This window comes from Protomyctophum bolini (genome assembly GCF_963924005.1).
Source record: "Protomyctophum bolini genome assembly, chromosome: 4".
Taxonomy (NCBI): domain Eukaryota; kingdom Metazoa; phylum Chordata; class Actinopteri; order Myctophiformes; family Myctophidae; genus Protomyctophum; species Protomyctophum bolini.
In genome coordinates, this window is record NC_137865.1 from 32,231,770 (window position 1) to 32,255,218 (window position 23,449).

Here is a 23,449-nt window from a genome sequence, read left to right on the forward strand (position 1 = left end):
CTCTCCCTCATCTTCCTCTTCAGTGTCTCCCAACTATAGGAGCAGGACCTACCCAGACCCCACCCTGTGTCAGCCAGACTGTCTAGTCCGGCTGTCAGTGGATCATAACTCAGGTCAGGACTCTGAGGCTCTGCTGCGACTTCAGTAATCGGACATACTAAGGTATCAAGGGAAGTATAGGTGAAGTAGGTCATTTCGGGATATTCTTCTGTGGAGACCACCCTGCCCATCAAGAGGAACAAGACCTCTCACATTTCCAGATGTTCTGAGTAGGGACACAGGACTGACTGTGAATGAACTTGGTGTGTCAATGACCAACAGAGACCAGTGGAAGAAGCTTGTGTCGCAGATCTCGAGGGCACTCGAAGGATGATGATGTTGATGAGGTGAAGAAAGGATGTTAGGGCCCCACACTGAGGAACGGCGACTCACCTTTGATTGGAGATTCTTGTGATTTAGTAACAATAGTCATCTGTTCACTGACCCTGCTGGTTTGTCAGATGTGGACTACACATTTTTGCAGTTGTTTGGGAATCCATCCCGGACTCAGCTAAGAGGCTCTACTAGCGAAGTGTTGGAGGACGCCATGGCATTTCCCATCACAAAATTGGGATATTGTTTCATGCTTGGTGCTTCATTTCCTGTGAAAAGCTGAAACTTGGGAGTGGAAGTTTTATTGAGAATAGTCCGTTTCACAAAAACGATCCAAAGTGCTCGGTACCTTTTTCTTCGGTGTGGTTTGTTTGTCAGGCCAAAAGATGACTCTGGCAGGGCGAATCGAGGATTTTGAAGTGACCCTGGAACACATGCTCATGGACGTCTTTGTAAGTTTGCACAAAACCTTTGCTGTCCTTTCTTTTGACCCCTGTGATAATTATTGAGGTCTCACTCTAAGATAATTATTCTCTCACCGACCGTGAAGTAGATTCATTAAAGAGTGCTTTAAGAGGTTGGTTCTTCACCATCCGTCTATTTTCGGTATTTGGTGTGTGGGTATGTGTGTGCGTGTGTGTGTGTGTGTGTGTGTGTGTGGGGGGGGGGGCTCGGGCTCGGGGGGTGGCAGTTGGATGACCTCTCTTGTGTTCAATTACAGTGGTCGACCAGAGGCCAGCATATGTTCGTGTCTCATTCCAGATGTTGTATCATTAATCGGTGTCGGCAGAATGAGCGGCTGATTAAACATCACACATTCTATGCATGGGTAGTTTAGAGCCTTGTTTCTTAGTCACGCCAAGATCCAAAACAGGGTCAGGACTTCAGGAATATTGCGTTTTTTAACCACATGAACCCATGCCATAATAATAGTGGAACATTTGGCAGACATAATAAAGCATTCAGTGAAAATAGCTCTGCAATCTGCAAGCTCACGACATGACATGTTGCAAGCAGTTGTCCGCTTCTAGATCCGCTATTTTCAGTATTTGTCCAAACAAAGTATATAGGCCAGGGCTTAAAGTGGTTAATTGTGTCCTTGATTCTGGGCCACTGCAAATGGCAGTGCATGGGAAACTATAGTTGAGAGCTAAATTCCTAAATTGTCACTTGAAAATTGTGAGAGACATTGGTTTAGACAGAGCATACTGTAGCTGCTAGCTTCCAAGTAATCCACAAATCTAACTGGGAATTTAACACTAACTCGGGACAACAGGCCTGCGTGACTGAAGCCAGGCATGGCCTGCTACTGAATCCTCAATCTTCTGGTCTTAGGGATGTTTACATGCAAGGAGGTTTGACGTACCGTGACAAACTGTACAATTCCGCTACCAGTACCATCTTTCCATATGGAGAAACTGTGTTTTCTGTGGCGTATTGCTTTTATATTCATGAGTAGAAATGTTGCCCAAGGCAAGGCACGGCAAAACTCCATGAGTGACCATTTCAATAACCAATAGACACACATGCAGGAACAGAGAGTTGTTCAGTCAAGACAAAATGGATGTTCAAGCTCTCCGTATCTTGGTCTCAAAATCTGTGTGATGAATGAATTGTCTGAGTAACGGGAAGGAATGACTAAGACAGAGGAAATGGCAGAGGAAGGGGCAAGCTAAAATATGATGGATGTGATATTCATGTTTCAGCAGCCTGTGACGCTTGGCTAGAGGTAGATTACTCCTGTGGTTTACAAAGCATTACAGGCTTGAGGAAATGATGAACTGTTCTGCATGACATGCTTCACATGTACACCTGCGGGCACACGCACACTTGTACATGCAAGTACAAAACTAACTTACCTGCATACAAATGCATATGACGCATAATCTCACTCACACACACACACGCGCGCGTGCATACGTACACGCACGCAGCAGATACAACATGAGAATTCCCTGTCGCTTTGATCTGCCGGCTGCTGTAATGAGTTTGGTCGTTAAGCTGCTGTTTCCCTTTAACAATGTTTACAGGCTCAGGCATCTGTCACAGCGAAGCGTAATCTGTTCTTTCATGGGATACAGCCTCGCTCCCACTGAACACTCCCCCTCGGCGTACATCAAACACTCACATCATCAGTGCTGCAGGGCACCAGTCAGTGTCACTGATGCATTTTGGGAGATTTGAAGGTGGAATCCGTCGATCCTTGTTCGCCGGCGAACCATTTATCCAGTAATGTGATTACCAGAGTTCAATCAAAATGACGGGTGTCGAGGTCTGGAGCGTGCTGTTTGGGATGGTCTGTAATTATTCATGCGCTACTGTACATACTGTACATGTGAAATGAACAATCTGTGGAAATCGGACAGAGGGCCCTATACCCTAACCCTTATCAGGATTTTCCAAGTTTAGAGATAATGGCTAAGAAGTGGCTCACGATATTTCCCTCATGTCCAACCCATAAGGGTAATAATAATAATAATAAGGGTCATAATAATAATAATAATAATTATTAATAATAATCATATTATTAAATAATAATAAACCTTTCCTCCCAGCATCCTAATTTGCACAATTATTCATTTAATTATCTAATTTCTGGAGGAGTGTGGGAATGCGAGAGGTTATCTGGCCACTTTGCATACTTAAATTGGAAATATTCAAATCGACCCTTTGCCCTCTCTCTTACCATGCACTAATGCTCCTCCACCACATGCACGTGCGAATCCATAGACGTACGTGCGCTTCTGTAAGCCAAGAAGCAGAACAGTCGTCTCCAGCGAACCATCAAGTAAAGGCGGAGGCCATGAAGTGAAATGGGTTTCAGCTTGTTTGGGAACACTCGATTTACCTTGCTGTTGTATCGGCAGCCCGACGCGGGCCAGTTGTGTCAGGCAATTAACCCCAGCTGCGCTGTACTGAAAATGTAAGGTCAACCAGTATATGGTACGCAAACACAGACTGTGTGTGTGTGTGTGTGTGTGTGTGTGTGTGTGTGTGTGTGTGTGTGTGTGTGTGTGTGTGTGTGTGTGTGTGCGCGTGCGTATTCAGACAGCTGGTGACAAAAATAGGGGGAATACTTCATTACAGTAATGAACACTATCTCGCCGAACTCTTCCATTCCCATCCTATCCTCGTACCTTCCAGTAGAGAGAGAGTCACAAGCTCTGGCAATGCCATCCCTGCCCCCGGGCTACTATTTCTACATGCCTTTATATTTATTATCACTCGGCGCACATGAATGATTCACGAAAAGCAGGAAGAAATGCCTTCTTACTCTCACTACACTGTGAGGAAAGGAGGTCACTAGGTGAATCTCAAACCGGAGCGTGGACACTGGACAGGGTGTATTTTGGCTTATGTGACGTCACAACGGTGCGCGACAGTACTTCCCAATCCACAGACCACAAAAAGACAGGCGCTGACACTACACAGGGCACCGCACTATTTTCCCCCGTGCGAGCCTGCTTTCAAAGTCCAGCTCGGATGTACCCTGAGCCATGCAGGGTATATCGCCACGGCGCAGCCGTACTGCGCAACCCAATGAACCCATGGAATTTCTCCGAGGAAGAAAGACAGCCGCTGAGACAGAGAAAAATGTCGGAAACTAGTAAGTTTTATACTCTTTTAAAAGTGTTGTTGTGTCACGGAAGGTAATTGTAATATGTTTTGGGATAGTATTTAGTTATTTAAGCTATCAAATGTATCATGATAGAGCCAAATAAAGAAAATAAAAAATGTTGTCGTCGGAGATTTTGAAGTAATGCTATCGCGTTAGTCCCTCGGTGCAACAGCAAAACTAAACATGCGTTGTTGTCACGACGAATTTTAATATTTTAATATCTTTGGGATAGTATTTAGTTAGTTGTTTATGCTATCAAATGTATTCATGACAGACTGAGCCAAATAAAAAAGATCCACTGGCAGCCATTACTGTTGTGGTTTTTAAGCCCTCTTAAAACTTGTCACACACAGGCCACGGAATTTACTTTCAAGTTATTTTCGCGGAGTATTTAGTTGTTTAAACTTCATATATGTGGTCAATTAATCATTATATTAGATTATAATCAATCATGTCGGAGAATTCGAGGACCGTGTCGTGACTGTCGTCTCGCATTGGGGCGGCCACAGACGAGATGTACCCGTGTGAGAACTACCCTTTTTCGGCGTAGCCCGAAGCAATTCACCGCTGTATGATATGAATGATCCGTTGTAGATATGTACAGCCTACTAGCCTAGGCTACATGCAATTCGTTTCTAATTGTTTTATTTCCCCAAATGTCAAGTGCATTATAAATAACCGCTATTATATTGTTATTATTACTCAGAGATAGATTGTATAAATGGTACAATCTCTTAGTTGAACCCCGTTCCATTTGTACACTCTGATTTTACAATATACATTGGGGTCCCAGAGATAGAAATGCCATTATGGGGGTTCATAGCCTAATTCAGGTCAAACTGGGGGTCCCTTGAAATGAAACTGTTTGAAAATCACTGCTAGATCTGTAAAAACATTTTTATGGGGGGGTCTGTCCCTGGCATATCTTTTCTAATGGGGGTACGCAGGATAATTAGTATCATTTTGGGGGTCCTTGACATGAAAAAGTTTGGGAAGCACTGCTATAGAGGACTAGAAAAGTCCACACCAAAAATAGAAGATATACAAGCTCCCAACACGTTGCAGTGCGACATGTTGTGACTTCTGAGCTTGTAGATTGGCTATTTTCAGTCATTTATTAATTCATGTTATTTTAAGGTGAAAGTGATCAAACTAGCAATAGAATACAACCTGGCAACCTGTTGTAAAGTCATCATTGGACCACAACAGAACATATTACCCAAGCACAAAAGCCTTTTTTTTAACAATAAGGGAATTCTGAGTTGTAGCACTACTGCCATACAAATAACCTGTTAAGCCAGTGGTTCTGAAACCTTCATTTTCCACTGCCTTAGGATCCAAAGACGGGTGAGGAGGTGGCCTGCAGCGGCGGGCCTACAGCAGCACCACCACGTGAGACTGCCATGTCTGGAAGTCTCTGGAGCGGAGCCGGACTGCTGGCCTACAGCACCACCAGGCCTAGCCGAGGCCATACCAGACCATAGTGGTACAGCTGCACTGGGGTCTGGAGCAGGGTCAGGAACACCAGGGCCCAATGTGCAGGCTGGCCCGAAGAAGAGGGGGAGAGTAGTAGTAGTAGTAGTAGTAGTAGTAGTAGTAGTAGTAGTAGTTTACATTTAAATGTAGTAGAGACTCTAGAGAACAGCCAGTTCATCCTCTCTCTGCAATGTGTAATGTTCATGTTCAGTGCAATCTATTTTCAGTTCAGTGCAATCTATTTGTTTGTGTTTAATGTTCAATGAATGTACTTTTTATTTATGTATTTGTGTTAATTTTCTACTGGAATGACTTGATTTTGACGTTATTTTTTACATGATTGAGTCTGAGATACGGTATCCTTGTTCAATGTTCATTCATTTTTATACTGAAGACAAAATAACAATAAATACATTTTGTATTTACAAAGTTGAATTGAACTATTTACATACCGGTACTCATACAATATGCACCGAAAGGGAAATTCTTGGCCGAAACTGCAGTGAATACCGAATATAGGAAACAGTTGGCCCCCCGAAAACCGAATATCCGAATATGATTAATATTATATATATTTTTTCCTACCATTGCTGTCATGGCCGTACCTTAAAGCTATCTGATTTATGGCAAAATAAATGGGTATGGCGAAACAACTTAAACACACAAACACATTAATCATGTTACCCAGATTGCCTTTTTTCACCTTAGAAATATTGCACGAATCAGAGCCTATTTGTCTTTGGACGATGCGAAAACGCTAATCCACGCCTTTGTTTTTTCTCTGCTTGATTTATACTGCAATGCACTTCTTTCAGGACTGCCTAAGAAAACAACTGACAGATTACAACTTGTCCAAAATGCAGCAGCCAGAGTTTTAACTAGAACTAAGATGAGAACATTTTACTCCAGTTTTGGCTTCACATGCACTGGCTTCCACTGGTTGTTTTTAGGATTGATTTTAAAATTATTTTACTTGTGTATAAAGCTCTCAATGGTCTCGCACCTTCCTACCTACATGACTGCCTTCCTAAATATGTCCCAAACCGCCCCCCTAAGGTCTTCCACTGCTGGCCTGCTCGCTTTGCCTAAAAAAAATGGCAACTAAAAAATACGGGGAAGCAGCTTTTTGCTTCTACGGGCCGTCGGCATGGAACTGTACTGTACCTTCGACAGGCAGCCTCTGTAGACATTTTTAAAGCACAGCTCAAGACCCACTTCTACAACATTGCTTTTAATTGATCTTTTATTTTTTGTTATTCATGTCCTCACTGTATTGCATTGCATTACTACTTGTTTTTTAATGTCGTTGCCTTGCTTTTCTTCTTTTTTTCTCCATTGCTCTGTAAAGCACTTTGAGCTGCATTTCATGTCATGAAAGGTGCTATACAAATAGTTTTATTATTATTAAATAATCACTAGGGTCCATAAAACATTTCAGCTCTTTTGAATGCATTAATTGCATACACTATTCAGTGATATATTTTCTGCCTAAATTAAATAACTGAGTGACAGCATTTGTAAGATTTGTGTTAGATTACACAGTAAAATAATATTGTGATAAATGTAGCCTATCCATTTGGAGCTGAGAGTTGGCCTGGTTTAACCTTTTCATTCATGTAAATGCAAATGTGATTAACTGATTAAGAGTAGCATTCTGATTAATGAATTTCTCTCAGTTGAATTAACAGTTTATACTCACTTTACAGTAGGCTATATAGGCCTATATGTGGTTGTTTTAAATGTAAAAGTAGACCTATATTGTCAAAGTTAAATGTCATTATAGCAATAAACTTAGCCTATATGAAAACGCACTAGCTGTTAGCTGGCTGTAAAGGTATAGGCATACACAAATTAACCATGAACTTACTTAGAAGATCTACAAGCTCATAGCGTAGATCAGTGATTGATCGGTGCCTGCTAATACAAATCAAACAGCAGATGCGACAATAGTCTGTATTCTATCCAAATGTAAAAACATTTATCATTAAGTGAATAGGCTATATATATATATATATATATATGCAGGTTACAGGTAGCCTATATCCTTCCTTTCAGCAACTCTTTGCACGGAATCAGGACTCAGGTTAAATCAGATTCGACCATAGACTAGACGTAATAATAATAACAATAATATAATAGCTGTTATTTATAATGCACTTGACATTTGGGGAAATAAAACAATTGGAAACGAATTGCATGTAGGCTGTAAATATCCACAATAGACGGGCATGGGTCATAATTTCGTTCCGTAGGAGAAACAGGGGAAATTGCTTCGGCCTATGCCGACAAAGGAGAGGTAAACACGGGTACATCTCTCTGCTGGCAGCCCCCAAGGCGAGACAACACGGTTCTCGGATTCTCCGACATCGTTGTTTGATATTTTTAAATAGGATCTTTTATGATTAATTGACCACACATATGAAGTTTAAACAACTAAATACTACCCAAAAATAACTTGAAAGTAAATTCCGTGGGCTAAAAAAGTAGTTTCTAGACCTTTTAAAAACATTGCAGTCAGTGCGGACAAAACAGTAATGGCTGCCAGTCGAGAAATCTGAGCTCCGCTTGGCTCCGCCCAGCTCCACTCGGCTCCGCCCAGCTCAGTGTCCCAAACGACAGTGTACACTATAACGTGTACCAGTGTGCCACCTACGCAGTGTAGAACCCCGTTAGTGCCAGTGCAGTCACCACCCTATTCTACCTAGTATCTACCTAGTAAGTGTGTGCACCGGCAATTGAGATCCACCTATTGTCTTATGTGGTCTGAAAGCGTGTAGAAGGCTACATGTATATGGCGAGTGGATTCATTTAATTGCCTTGTGGAGAAGGTGCAATTTCAGGTCAACCTTCTTGTGTTCCTACGAATGCAGTCGAAGTTGGCTGACGTGGACACGAGAGATATCGACCAATAGAGAATCCCCATGCACTTGGCATTGTTAGAAAAGCAGAGCGAATGAGAGAAGCAAACAAGGGCAGAAGGTCAGCGTAGAAATCAAATACAGACATGGAGTTGTAGCATTCTAGAATGCCTTGTTGCCTGGAGTCTTGGGCTCTGTGGAAGTCATCCCATGTTACCGTTGAAGAACTCTGTGAAAATGTGGCCAAAGAAGTTGGCTTAGCCTTGCCGTTGCTTGTCCACTGAGCAGCTCTCCTTGTGTGTTGGTTATCAGTGGAAGGCTCACAGTTTCCCCTGTCTGTATACTGCCTGGCGTATTATACATGTATACAAGTGCCATGATTAAAAATTTATTCTGTCCCTGAGTAGTTGAATTGAATCTCCTCCTCATCACAGCACACTCCATTCCTCCACCCCCATCGCCACATCCTCATACCCTTTGCTGTGCACAGCCGCAGGCAAAGCATCCCACATCTTCTCTTCTCTTCTCTTCTCTTCTCTTCTCTTCTCTTCTCTTCTCTTCTCTTCTCTTCTCTTCTCTTCTCTTCTCTTCTCTTCTCTTCATGTCTCTTGTTCATTCTCTCCAATGAGAGAGAGCATCTCAGTTGGATTGGGTCTCTTGATTCCATCAAAGCTCTATTCATGCAGCTCTGTTCTGGTTCTGTCTCCTCCCTAGCCACTGTAGCCAGCAGTCACAAAACCGTGTCTTGTGTCTGAGTGGGAGAGATGTTCCGTCCCAAAAGGCCTGTGTGATTCAGTCAGCCGGCAGCACAGGCCCACTGGGTATCACTGACTATCATCCCTGTTTCTGTATTTGTGTTGTTGTTGTGCATGAGTGCATGCATGCGTGCAGGTGTTTGTACTGTATGAATAGATATTGTTTGTTTGTATTGTTTGCATATTGTTTTTGTTTGCTCTTGGGGAAGTCCATTGACAGGTGTATACACTATACTAGAAGCCCTGCGTAACTGCGGCGTGCTCAGGTCTTGCGCCACTTGTCTATGTCTGTGCTGGGCAGGCTGTGTGGTCACTCTTAATCGCTCCATCACGGAAACGGATACTGCACCCACAAAGCTGGGTTTAAGGAAGCCAACCAAAAATAAGTTTTACTCTTACTGTATGTACGTGTACACAAGATGTAACAATAAAGTACAACCTTGAACCTTGAAAACACAGAGGTAAAGTCAGTGACGTATCACAGCCACAAAGAACAGGCGTAATGCATGTGAATGCATCACGGTCTATGACTTGCCGAGTTCCTCCTCCTGCTCCCATCTGGTCCCTCACAGGCAGAGACGATGTACTCCGATCAAATGCTGATCGGAGCGATATGCGGCCGCTAGAGGCGGGATCAATGCGAGACTGATGACGTATTGAAGTGCTGCCACAGCGCAAATGTAGACACAAGCTAACAAGACTAACAACTCCAAATGATTATGGAGATATCAGATTTGTGTCCCGCTGCTTCCGGTTCATTGTTTCTGCTTGAGAGAGACCAGGTCCAGGCAGGAGGAGGGAACTTATGAACACAGAGACTCCATTTTTGGGAGTATTTTACCCATTGCTGGCTGTCTGAATACAAAAAATTAAAAATAAAAGTCATTAGAATTTGGACATAATATTGCTTATATGGAAGAGATCCAGGTGAACTTTAATTATACTCAACGGGACCCGGTTCAGAATTCCACAGATTTAGTTTTTTTCCTATTTCCCACACTTGTTACGTCGTTAGCTCACAGATTGCTGGCTGAGACTGCAATGGCCTGGCAGAGAAACGTCAGTCTTCATAAACTCGCTCCAAATCTTTGTGCAAATGCTCTCAATCTAATAGGACCATTATCTTTCAGCATTCAATTCAATCATGTTCACGCGCTCCAGTCTCTCTCATTTTGGCACGGTGCTTCCCCTTGTGCACAGCACAGCGGCCTGGGGGGGTGAATTATTCATCAGCCGTATATGTGACTATTCGCCAGGGTAAATTGCACATCCAGCATCCCATTCAAGTCAGCCGCACGGCTCATAATAGACTGCTGATTGGCCTATTGGAATGATATATTCTAATTCCATTATGGTGCTGAAGGGACAACGTATTAAGACAGAGGTTTGAGACTGGATCGTAGACTGCTGTCAGTCAGTCAGTCAGTCACTCAGACGGAGGGAGGGAGGGAGGGAGGAAGGGGGATTCCTGGGTGGGTTTATTGTCATTCAGTCTGCTATATATCTTCCCTTCTTCTTTGGAATCCTGCCTCAAAGCAGACCAGAGGTAGAAAACTGTCGTTCCTTGATGTCATCGCTAGGGACACATGCCGGAAAGTCTGGCGTGGCATTGTGAAATCCATGATCTCGACCGCGGTCGAAAAATCATGATGAAGATGGCGTTATAGGATTAGGGTTAGAATAGTTAAATAACAAACGTCACGTCGGACAATGGCTGTCCATACTGGCTGCATTGCCTGCTGTTGATAAGGGCTGATGACGGAGATTTAATCATGTGATAACATTCGAATCCCCTACGTAGCTTTTGACCCATGCTGGTGTGCACGCAATGCTCATGTTTGACACAGGACAACACTGCATCCTAGAGTCACAATTTTTGTGCACACACACACACACACACACACACACACACACACACACACACAGAGAGAATGGTGATGATACAGAGGGGCTCCCCTGTGCCTGTGGAGAAGTCATTATGATTGGTTCTGGCCTGATGGAGCTCTGGGATATACACCCAATGCCACCAAATTCACCCCATACTTCTCTGCTCATCTCTTCCTCTCGTGCTAACAGGACCCCCAAGACTAACACTAAAAACACATACATACACACACACACATACACACACACACACACACATACACACACACACACACACACACACACACACACACACACATATACACACACACACACACACACACACACTGCGTGTGTGTTTTGTATATAAAGTATTACAGTATTATGTAGGCTACATACACACCTCAAACATGCATGTATTGTGTTTTGTTTATACAATTGTTTTGATGTGTCAAACACGCAGTTCTATTGCCAATAAAGTATTCCATTCTATGTGCAAACGCAGACAAAGAAACACACAGACAAGCAGACACACACACACACACACACACACACACACACACACACACACACACACACACACCCCAAGAGAGTCAAGGTAACCCTCGAGTTACACTCTCCTTGAGTTATGCTGTCTAGGTCTAGGTGGTCTTCAGGATGCCAAGCATACCGGCAGACGACACAGCAGTTTGTTGAGAAAGTCAGTGAGTTGTTGTGTGAAGGTCAGCGTTGTTGAACTATGTGACCGTGAGCGCCATGGCTTTTTGTGTTTGTGTTTATGGTCCTGTAACTCAACCCCCCCTATGTAATTTGTGGAGCCTTGGACATAAACAACCCACCCTCTTCCAAGCCTCCCTGCCTGGGAAGGCTTAGAGAGAGCCATGCTGTAGGGCATTTCCATAAACGCACGCATGCACGGCTGCACGCACACACACGCACACACATGCACACACACACACACACACACACACACACACACACACACACACACACACACACGCACGCACAACAGGGTCCATGGGGATGATTCAGACAGCCGTGGGCTGGGTTATCGGGATAAATAAAAGACAAACAATGCACCCTACAATCATGAACCCTGCGTGGTTACTGCTCTCATCTCATTGTTATGCCCATGAACAAAGAACAAACACACTTATGAACATACGTTAACACGCAGTAGACATATGTGCTCTGTTTGCTCTGTTGGTAACCCTCTCATTAGTATCATTCATTCAGTAGCATGCATCCAAACAAAAGATATCTGGAACAAACCTGGCATTTATTTAAGGGGTCTTTAGGCTTAGATTAGACGTTTAAAAAACTGCTATATAGGCTAAGCTTAGACCGCTAAAGAATGTACTTTTTTTAGACCATTTTTAGATGGACGTCTAATAGACGATTATTGCTCAGTGGGCTATGTTATTCCTGGTTTATATACGGTATATCGTTGCTTTCAGGCAGAAACCTATATTCGATGTTGTTGGCTTTAGCGAGTTTGGTGCGACCTAGTCATGATTGGCTGCCCGAGTCTGACCCCATACTCTGAAACGTTCTGACCCCATACTCTGAAACGTTCTGACTCCATACTCTGACCGTTCTGATGCCATAGTCTGACCGTTCTGACTCCATACTGTGACCGTTCTGATGCCATAGTCTGAAAGGGTTCTGACCCCATACTCTTTTTTGTAAATAAATGCCCTACTTTATCATACTAGAGCAGTGCTACTCAATCCGCGGCCTGCTTAATCTATCTGCGGCCCATCATTATGGTCATACCAATAAAAATATATTTAGTTATTTTCATTGTTTTGAACAAGATTGTAGGCATAGTATTGTTTGTTCCAAGAGACAGTGATATGGCCCCATGCATGAGTATTAACCACTCTTATTTATTCACCTGTGATAATCTGTTCATTATGTGTTCTCTTGGCATTGTGTGAATGAAGACTCATTTTGTTCATCATTAATCACAATATTTCTGTTCATTGAGGTTTGGCCTTCTAGATATAGAAATGTGGCTTTTACTGTGTGTTTCCTTGATTTGTAGTCACAAAATAAATGTGTAAACCTTTCAACTGAGATTTTTAGCTTGCGGCCCTTGGACTTTTGCTGAGTGGCCCCTGAGCTATCTTAAGTTGAGTAACCCTGAACTAGAGTGTAGTGAAAGCTATTTTAAAATAACTAACGTCTTGGGCATTCAAGTTTTCCACCCGGCAGCGACGATAACAGGAACAAACCTGGCTTTTCAGCTCTAAAAACAAACTATCATTTCTGCTTTACATACTGTAGCAATATAAATGCCGGCATGTTTTAATTTTGCACACTTTCTTATGTTATGTGTGTTATGTGTGTTATGTGTGTAACCAAATCCCACACACACACTTTGACTGAAGTAGGTCATTGTGCGTCTCGCCTCTGGCACAAACAAATCTAAAGTACATATTTATTTATTTGTATCCATCTGTCAAGAAAGTTGTATATCAGCTTTCCGGGTTCACATACATTTAGATTCGATTTTATTCTTTTTTCTAAGGAAAAGCAGAGCTAACAGACCCACTAACTATACTACTGTAAAGCTGAAAATTAGAGATGGAAGACAATGGCAATGCCTCTTCCAAATCTGCGTTGACAGTTAATCTCTACCAAGCAGGAGATGTGAATTACTGTATCATCAGACGCATCCACACATAACACATCAACGCCCGTTTGAAAAGCAATGATTACATGAGAGAGAGAGTAACATTTCACTCCCCCCTTATAGGTCCATTTGGTTCCAGTATACACTCTTAAAGTTAAATAAATTTTACTGTGTATGCTGTCTCTCTAAGAGCTGAATGCCTTCTGCCTTCTGTGATGGGCTGTAGTTTATAAATAGCTCTGTGATATTTTTCATCTAGGCCATGCACACTCACAAAACAGACAGTCACACGCACACGCATGTATGCATGTACAGTGCATGTACGCGCGTGTGCACACACACACACACACACACACACACACACACACACTGTCACACAGGGATAGAGAGAGAGAGACAGAGACAGAGAGACAGAGAAAGATGTGGGCCAGGGTATTGAATAAATAATGCTTAGTAGGGATTACCACTGCAGATTTTCTCCTGTATGGTTGGCACTCGGCTCTGTGTTTGCACAATGCACATGTATGTGTGTGTGTGTGTGTGTGTGTGTGTGTGTGTGTGTGTGTGTGTCTGTGTGCATGCGTGCTTGTGCGTGGTGGGTGGTACTGTATGTATGAACAGTATCATGTCAACTAAAGCTGTCTGCATGGTACCTCACTTGTAGAAATGGATCTGTTAGGAGGTAGAGGTTTTAATCTGTATCACACATCCATCGAGCCAGCATCAAATCCACACGACCATGACCACTCAAACTGTGAGCTTGTGTGTGTGTGTGTGTGTGTGTGTGTGTGTGTGTGTGTGTGCGTGCATGTGTGGGTGTCAAGGGTATTTGTGTGTGTCGAAGGTACCAGCATGTTGGTCTTCATTTGCGAGTGTGTAGCCTACGTGTGTGCATGTAGAACATACGGCACATGTACATATTTGTACTTCTAGTATGTGTGTGTGTGTGTGTGTGTGTGTGTGTGTGTGTGTGTGTGCGACTGTGCGTGTGTGTGTGTGTGTGTGTGAGTGTGTGCGCGCGCACACGTGCGCTCGCGTGTCTCTCCACGTGTGTTGGACTGTTGGTCCACTCTATTTAATCAGCTGACAATTGGGTATTGATGTGCTGAGGGAATGGAGGTATGGCTGCTGAATGATGACATGAATATGACAGTAAGTCACTGAACTGCAGCTGTAACTCTCCACTCCAATAGCCCTAATGGCCATGTAAAGACCACCACACTGCCCACCCACACCACTGACTCAGCTTCAGCTCTGACAGGCCGGTCCGCTTGTCAGGACAGGGAAAAACATAGACCCCTGCAAGCCAAGGCTTATAGGCAGGTCAGAATGAAGCTTAAAGGGACATTTCACGCTGGAAGAAACTGCAGTCACTCAATGTTAATAGTATATTGTAGGCGTGCGTGCGTGTGTGGGTGTGTCTCTTCTATCCTTTGTGCTACTGTCTGGTTCAGACATCACAGGGACAGAGAAGGAGAGAGCTGGATGTGGTGTTTTATACAGATAATCTCTCAAACAGATGGCAAAACATCCCATATTCCTTTTGAGGTCCCCCCCACGTGATCCACTGTAAGGGGTGTGTGTGTGTGTGTGTGTGTGTGTGTGTGTGTGTGTGTGTGTGTGTGTGTGTGTGTGTGTGTGTGTGTGTGTGTGTGTGTGTGTGTGTGTGTGTGTGTGTGTGTGTGTGTGTGTGTGTGTGTGTGTGTGTGTGTGTGTGTGTGTGTGTGTGTGTGTGTGTGTGTGTGTGTGTGTGTGTGTGTGTGTGTGTGTGTGTGTGTGTGCGTGCGTGTGCGTGTGCGCGCGCGCGGGCCAACTATGCAATTCCATTTTAATTCAATTCAAAGGAGGGAGCTTTTTATGGCATGAGGGGAAAAAATTACATTAGCATAGCAAGTGTAAAATAAAGACAAAGAAATGTATGTGCAATTAAAAGGGAATATGGGAAACACCGTATATAACGTCACACACACTATCTTATCACGTGACAGAGAACGTATGCTAATAACAGCCGTAGCGTCACATTAATCCAGTGACCTGTTTAAGCCCCCACACTGAGGGAAAGCTGGGAGGGAGGGGTAGAGAGACACAGATATAGACAGGGAAAAAGGAGAAGTGAGAGAGAGAGAGAGGGATAGGGGTGGGGGGGAGTGCAGAGCGGAGTGGGAGGGAGAGAGCCAGCGGCTAGAACACGGCACGGTAGGAGAGAGAGAGAGAGAGGGAAGGGGAGACGCAAACAAAGCGCACTCCCTCTCCTCCGTGCGCACACAGCCAGGCTCACGCACATTCTTATTCTTCACCTCATCGAGAGAGAGGGAGTGGAGCGGAGCAGAGCTTATAGAAGCCGCGCAAGAATGGACAGCAGCGCTGCTGTGAAAGAGAAGAGGGGGACAGAGACTCACCAGCACACTCCATGAGGACACGGAGAGAGTTAGGAGGGACGCGCCGCCTGGGGACTATACACGCACTCTGTCTCTCTGTCTCTCTCTCTCTGTCTCGTATAGAAGTAGCCTCATCCGCTCATATAACAGTTTCTCTCTATACGCGCGTGCACACTCGCTACCAGGCTGGACGGGACGGCAAGGACACCCACCTCCTCCCTACACCCTCTACCACCTCCACCCATACACACACTCACCCTCACGCGCGGCACACGGCGCACACCCGCCACGGACACAACGAAGCACACTGTGGAGCATAGCAGCACCATGGTGGTGCAGGGAGCCGTGACGCCGGGCCGAACCCGGCGGCTCATGCTAAAGCTGCCGGTGGGGACTTTACGCAGGAACAGTGGAGAGAGGGTAAGAACAGAACCATCTCTCACCATCCACTCCACTCCTCCTCGGCTCTCTGTCTATATACAGTATGCCCAATGCCTTGTTTTGCTAAACTGTATAACCCGTCTACTCCCCCCAACCGTGTCTTGCCACTCTGCAGTGTGTGTGTGTGTGTGTGTGTGTGTGTGTGTGTGTGTGTGTGTGTGTGTGTGTGTGTGTGTGTGTGTGTGTGTGTGTGTGTGTGTGTGTGTGTGAATGGGATTTAAAAAAGAGGTCTTCGGCTAATCCAAGGGACAGTATTAGGCGGAAGAAGGGAAGGCGAGAGCAAAGCTTTTAATCTGTATAGTGGACCTCTCCATCCCCTCAAGCCCCCACCCCTCCATTCCATTCCATCTCTTCTCTTCCTTCCCTGTCAGCCTGTGAGTGAGTCTGTCAAGTTCTCATCTCTCCTGTCTTCCCCAGGCTGCCAGTGACTGCTCATGTACATATCTCACATAGCACTGTCCTCCTCACTGTCCTCAAGGTTATATTGCTGAGGCTCCAGCAGTGGGAAGGCTGCCTCTTTAGAGTTCACCTTGTTTGCTTGTGACTGTCAGTGGTTCAGCATGGCTTTGATTCATGCCATGAACCATGATGATAAGGCAATGCCCAATGCCACGCTATACTATACCAGCATGACTGAAGATGCTGCTGTCTTGTCCCATCCTTGACCAAACTGCAAGGAATTATCTATCTATCGGTGTGCGTGCGTGTGTGCGTGCATGCTTGCGTGCGTTTTTGTGGTTTATACTTTGACAAATATGGTCCTGTATATGCATTTTTTTCAATAGTCAGTCAGTCAGTTAGTCAGTCAATCAGTCAATCAATCGATCACACTTCAATCCAATACCTTGAAAATGTTAGCATGCGTGTGTGTGCGTGTGTGCGTGCATGCGTGCGTGCATTTAACATCTCTCTATGGACAAGCTATGACCTGCCAAGTGATTCACCTCAGTCTTCCTGCAAAAGTTGTTTTCATCATTAGTAGAACAGCTGGATGTGTGTGCATGTGTGTGGGTTGATGTGGTGGATGGGGGTTTAATGTTTCTCTGTGCATGTGTGTAGGCGTATGCATCTATGTAGGCGTGTGCATGTGCAATACGAGAGTGTGTAGACCAGCCAACATCAACTCATGCGCGTGTGCATGTGATTACGTTATCCCATTCCAATCACACTGTGTTGACCAAAGTTTGTTAACACCTCTTTCATGTTGAAACGGCACCTTGTATTAAAGTGAATCACTCTTAACCCATTTAGGACTACCACCAGATTCTAATGTCTTCTAAATCATGACAGTTTTCTGAAAAACCTATGTTTCTATGTCAGTGGTTTTCAAACTATTTCATGTCAAGGACCTGAAAAATTATATGAAATTGGCCGCCGACACCAAGGTCAGGTCAGGACAGGTCAGGTCAGGACCTGGACGAATTAGTGACTCCTCGATTGTGGCCAGATTAAGCTAAACCACTAGTCACATCTGGCCCAGAATATCACCTGATTTCAACCAACATAAATTCAGCCCACTAAGACAGACGACCCTGGATGAATCAGAGAGAGTCTGATCGAGGCCAGATCAACTTAAGTCATATCATAACTAGTCAGATCTGGCCCAAAATAAGCTATATTATTGGTGAACTGGTGAAGACGTCCCGTAAAGATCATCCCCATATGGGCTGTGATCTGGCCTAGTCCTGAACGTCACTGGAGGACGTCATCATAACGTCACCATGACGTCATTTGGCTTGCTGGGCGATCTGAAAATGTGTTGTTGTTGTTCCAGGGACCCCCCCCCCCCCCTCCAGAAACAATGATTTGAGTTAAAAAACGTTCGCTCTGACAGAATATATATTCAAAGATTTGCGCCACATTTTCAAGCTCGTAGCGCGCCACTCGGTGTGCGTTCCCGTCCAAAATGGCTTAAGTATACAGTAGAGTACATGTAAGTGCAGGTGATGAGTGATTACTGAACCATCCCTTCCAATCCAAGCTATTATTCTCAGTCTCTCAAAGAATAATGAAGGGATCATGTGATCATGTTGCATTCAGTCCCGTCTCTCCCTTGTTCATGTCAGATGCAAAGGAACAAGTCTTTTAGCATAAGATGGCTCTTTCCAACTACTATGGCCCACTTCCAGGAAGCAAATTTAAAATACCACACACTCCGAAGGCTGTCACTCTCTCTTTCTCAGTGTAGGCTATCGACAGGCTGTCACTCTCTCTTTCTCAGTGTAGGCTATCGACAGGCTGTCACTCTCTCTTTCTCAGTGTAGGCTATCGACAGGCTGTCACTCTCTCTTTCTCAGTGTAGGCTATCGACAGGCTGTCACTCTCTCTTTCTCAGTGTAAGCTATCGACAGGCTGTCACTCTCTCTTTCTCAGTGTAAGCTATCGACAGGCTGTCACTCTCTCTTTCTCAGTGTAGGTTATCGACAGGCTGTCACTCTCTCTTTCTCAGTGTAGGCTACCGACAGACACCATTGCGGTGAACAACCTTTGAGTGACAGCTTTAACCGCAGGTATCACGACAACTCATTTAAGAGTGAGAGTATAGGCACCTCACATGCCCTCGTCATTGTTCGTACCTGTATGTGAGTAAAGCTCTCTCTAGTATATTGATCGTTGATTATTGATTCTTCCATACCACACAAAATCCCACGCTATAAACTTCCATCAACAAAATGTATTCTACTGTCCAATATCACTATCTATTATAGTAGAGTAACTGACACCTTCAGATCAAAATTATTTGTTTGGTAGTTTCATATTACGGTTGTTGCTTGTTTTCCTGTGACAGTATAGGTGAGAGTGCATTGGTTGTTTTTAGACAGGTCAGGTTGCATGATGTCCCCTAGAGGCAGAGGTTTGAGCAGGTTTCTGCACAGGGTTTCACAATTTACAACTGGCTGTTAAATTAGGTATAACTAAAGATCTTCTGTTAAACTATACTAACTACTTTGCCATCGACCCACGACCCAATCATCTCATGGGTTTTGACCCAGTCATCGACCCAATCATCTCATGGGTTTTGACCCAGTCATCGACCCAATCATCTCATGGGTTTTGACCCAGTCATCGACCCAATCATCTCATGGGTTTTGGACACTTTTGAGTCTCAATCCCACTGTTTTAGAAACACAGGTGATGGACATTCTCTTAGCCGAGTGATCCGCTTAGCAGCAAATGCAATGCAATGCAATGAAATGAAATGAAATGTTGTAGTGTGTGTGTGTGTGTGTGTGTGTGTGTGTGTGTGTGTGCGTGTGCGTGCGCTGTGTGCTGTGTGAGCTTGACTGTCATAATTCAACTTGGTTGGTCACTTTGATGGAGATTGAATATTTGCTGTCACACTGTGGTGAGGCAGTGCCACTCTTGACTGGCTGATTGTCTAGAATTGGAAAGAGGCAAGCCCGTCTGCATACGCACGCGCACACACACACACGCACACGCGCGCGCACACACACACACAGATGGACACACGCATCTGAACACGCACAGTACCGCACATGCATATAATCTTCATTAATTGAGAAATGCAGATTGTCTCAGGAGGGGGTCTCGCTCCCCTGATTGCATTCTTTCACAGAGACTCTCTCCATTCCCCCACTGCCAGCTGTGTGCAGACAAACAAAAAACATCTCACCATATAAGGTAGTGTGTGTGTGTGTGTGTGTGTGTGTGTGTGTGTGTGTGTGTGTGTGTGTGTGTGTGTGTGTGTGTGTACGCACATTTCTGTGTGGTATTCAAAATATTTTTGGTCTATAAACGAACGTTCAAACTTCGCACTGATGACTGTAAATCCACGCAGATGTGTTGAGTGATTGCAGGTGTCATGCACTGAGAATAGCCACTCTATAAGCTCACACAACATGTTGCACACTGCATGTTGGATGGCTTGTAGATCTGCTATTTTCAGTGTGCAACCAAGTATAAATAAGGCATTATGCTGCGTAAAGGCTATACCTTCAAAGCTCAATGAATAGCTCCTGTCTGTGGTGTTATCACAGTACCTGAAGGTGGCTTTTAAAGGGATTTCACTTCTATAGATCCAGAGTACCTGCCCTTGTTCTGACATGTCACGTTAGATAACATCTCTATTGTCTGATTCCATCTCTATTGTCTGATTCCATTCCTATGTAACTGCTGTATACCATCATGGGGCTGTGTGGACAGCACTATATATGCCTGACATATACATATATCAGATAAATATAGTCTCTCTGCAGCACGCCACACTGTGTGCAATGCCATGTCATGGAAAGCTCCCATAGCTCCGAACCATTTAAAAGCAGAGGTGCATACCTGCATACCTTTGGTTAGACATACTGACAGTCCGACTAACATTAGTTCGACAACACCGTCGCTCCAGACATGCGTGGCAGGTTAAAACTAACCCCTGGCAGGTTAAAACTAACCTGTGGCAGGTTAAAACTAACCCCTGGCAGGTTAAAACTAACCTGTGGCAGGTTCAAACTAACCTGTGGCTTCCCGTGAGGTTAGGTTCAGGGTTTGGATTTTGGCCAGGGTGTCAGACTAATGCATGTCGGACTGTTAGTACGTTGGACCAAACACATGCACCCTTAAAAGCATAATACATTTCCTATATTCTTCATTTTACATCTACTATTCCTATAGCAGGGAGATGGTGTCCTATAACTCTATTCTATTCAACGTTTCCCTCTGGGGAAAGCAGCCCAAATGATGGGATAATAAGACTGGGGTGGGAGAATCTCCTCCTGTCAACTTGGCCCTGCCCCTCTGTTTTCAGTCTTAGCTAATGTAGATGAACACCACTGCTCCTGAAGTCAGTATGGCTCTGATGGATGTGGATCTCTATCCCGGTTAATTGAGCGATATCTACGCGGAAGGAGAACACGGCCATCTTTGTGTCATGGTCAAACGCGTGTGACACAGCTGAACAAGGCACGCCTCGTTAGCCACAGAACAATGAGGACTATAGCAAAGCAGGAGAGAGAGAGAGAGAGAGTCTTCCTTCTCATCTCTTGGAAATCACTTCCTTTGCTATACAGGCTCATGTTCTATTCTCATCCCCCCCCAAGAGACCCATCTTCATTCCATGTCATGTTTCTTCTCTCGCTCTCTCAATCTTTTGGTCCTTCCTTCTTGTTCCCCTGCCATGCATGGCTCCTACATACATGCTTCAACCTCACAGGGTCTCGTTATAAAGCAGTTAAGAAGATCCTATGGCTTCTTCTATACTTCACTACTTGTTCTCTACTGTGGCCGTTGGCATGCCACAGATTAGCATACTGTACTGCTCATTGTGTGCTCTGGGAGGTCAGTAATGTACCTGGCATGTACCTGCCTGGTGCCCCACATCAGAATTAGCTGCTGATTTGGTGGATAGAATGGAAACTAGTGTACTTTAGTGTGGAAACTACGGTAGGTGTAACTACTGTACTTTGGCTGTATTCCCAGAGAGCAAAGTTGAGAACTGTGTTGCACTACGATGCCAACAGAAAATAAAAGATTGAGCATTATGGGGAATAGAATGAGATACATGGCTTTTTGATTGATTGATTGATTGATTGACTTTAATAACAGTTTCCAGTGGTACGATTAAACAACAATGCTAAAAGGATAACACAAAAAGCCCTGCTGAGGGATTATTTCATTGTGGTCCTGCATGTGTATTCAATTCATATAGCGACATTTATAGACATACAATAATAAAACCTGGCACTGGTCACGAGGACGTCCCACATTAACATGTGTGGATGTACTCAAGAACTCAAGCACCTAACGAGCTGGCCAGATGTATGGAGAACCGGGATGACTGGAAGCAACGATGGAGGTCTGAGGAAGACCTAGAGATATACAATAATATACCAGACACCAGCCAATCATCAACACTAGAAGAAAAACATGTGTACAGTAAACAGTAGGCGGTCATTTCTGATGTTGAGCATAAATTATATAGCAGAATGGGGCTAATTTGCATTTATTCAGAACTCTGCATACTGTTGGCTTATATAGCATGATGTGGACACAGACAATGAAGTAAGAAAACGGCTGCACCCTGTCTGGCAGCCATAACTACTGTTTGGACATTCGTTTTCAATGTAAAAGAAATGGAAGGTTTAACAAAAATGTCTTGTTTTTACCCATGGCAGCTATAACAACGGGGGAGGCTTTAATTCTGTTTGTTGGAATGTAAGCGGGCATGAGCTACACTTAGCGTACCCCTCACTCTGCCTTTGTTATCCAGCGCGATCACGATAAGCTGCTCAACCTATTTCTGTGAAATTAAGAACAAAAACAACAACAATGAAAGAGAGAGAATAGTAGAAAGACAAATGAGTTGGGGCGTTTCAACATTTCATAACGGCGGGGGGGGGGGGGGGGGGACATGTCCATGTTTTGGGGCGTCTCCAAGGAAACATGTTGTTGTCAGAAGGCTTGGTTTGGGGGGGGGGGTGGTCTAGGGCGGGATGGGGTTGGGGCAGGGGGGTGAATCATTGTCAGAAAGGGAGTGATTTAACCCCCCTCTCGCATTCATGACGTGAGGAGGAATGTGAGCAGACAATAGCGAGACTGTAACATGCTTGTCTTGTCCGTCTAGCCGTATCCAGGCTTTGCTTATAGTTGTGCCTGACGATGTGAACCGAGGCAGGAATACTAATCCATGTTAGTTGTTACCTTTTAAACGTGCCGGACCGCACCAATCACCAAGAAGGTCAGCGGTGGTCTCTCTCTCTCTCTCTCGCTCTCTCTCTGGGCATTGTGGGAAGAGTCCCGACACCCTGCCCTGTTTAAATGGCACTAATCCAATCCTATAGACGTCTAACTCACAGTTAATTTGTGCGTGCGGCCGTGCGCATGTGTGCGCGCGCGTGTGTGTGTGCTATTCAGACAGTTGAGTTGTTTGCCGGTGTGCTCAGAAAAACAATTACTGGCCTCCTGCTGGTGGATTCGTAGCTGAAAGCGTTGCTACTACTTGATTGTGCAACCAAGCTACAGCCTATTGATTCCCAGGGATCTCCTCTCGCCCTGAGGACTAATGATGAGAGAGAGAGAGAGAGAGAGAAAGAGAAAGA

General features: G+C 44.5%; 1 protein-coding gene across 12 annotated transcripts in view; it reads left to right on the forward strand.

The window, feature by feature from the left end:
* Window positions 1–23,449, forward strand: part of frmd4a (FERM domain containing 4A) — a 165,938-nt gene that overhangs the window by 33,193 nt on the left and 109,296 nt on the right. For 10 of the 12 annotated variants that reach the window (XM_080762553.1, XM_080762544.1, XM_080762549.1 and 7 more), the window contains exon 1: window positions 15,824–16,379. The exons of 1 other annotated variant lie outside the window; for it this stretch is intronic. In XM_080762553.1, the coding sequence (XP_080618679.1) occupies window positions 16,287–16,379 (93 nt within the window). In that variant the 5' untranslated portion in view covers window positions 15,824–16,286. Of the gene's footprint in view, window positions 1–569; window positions 825–15,823; window positions 16,380–23,449 lie in introns of those variants that run through there. One more of the 12 variants, XM_080762552.1, reaches the window with a different exon arrangement.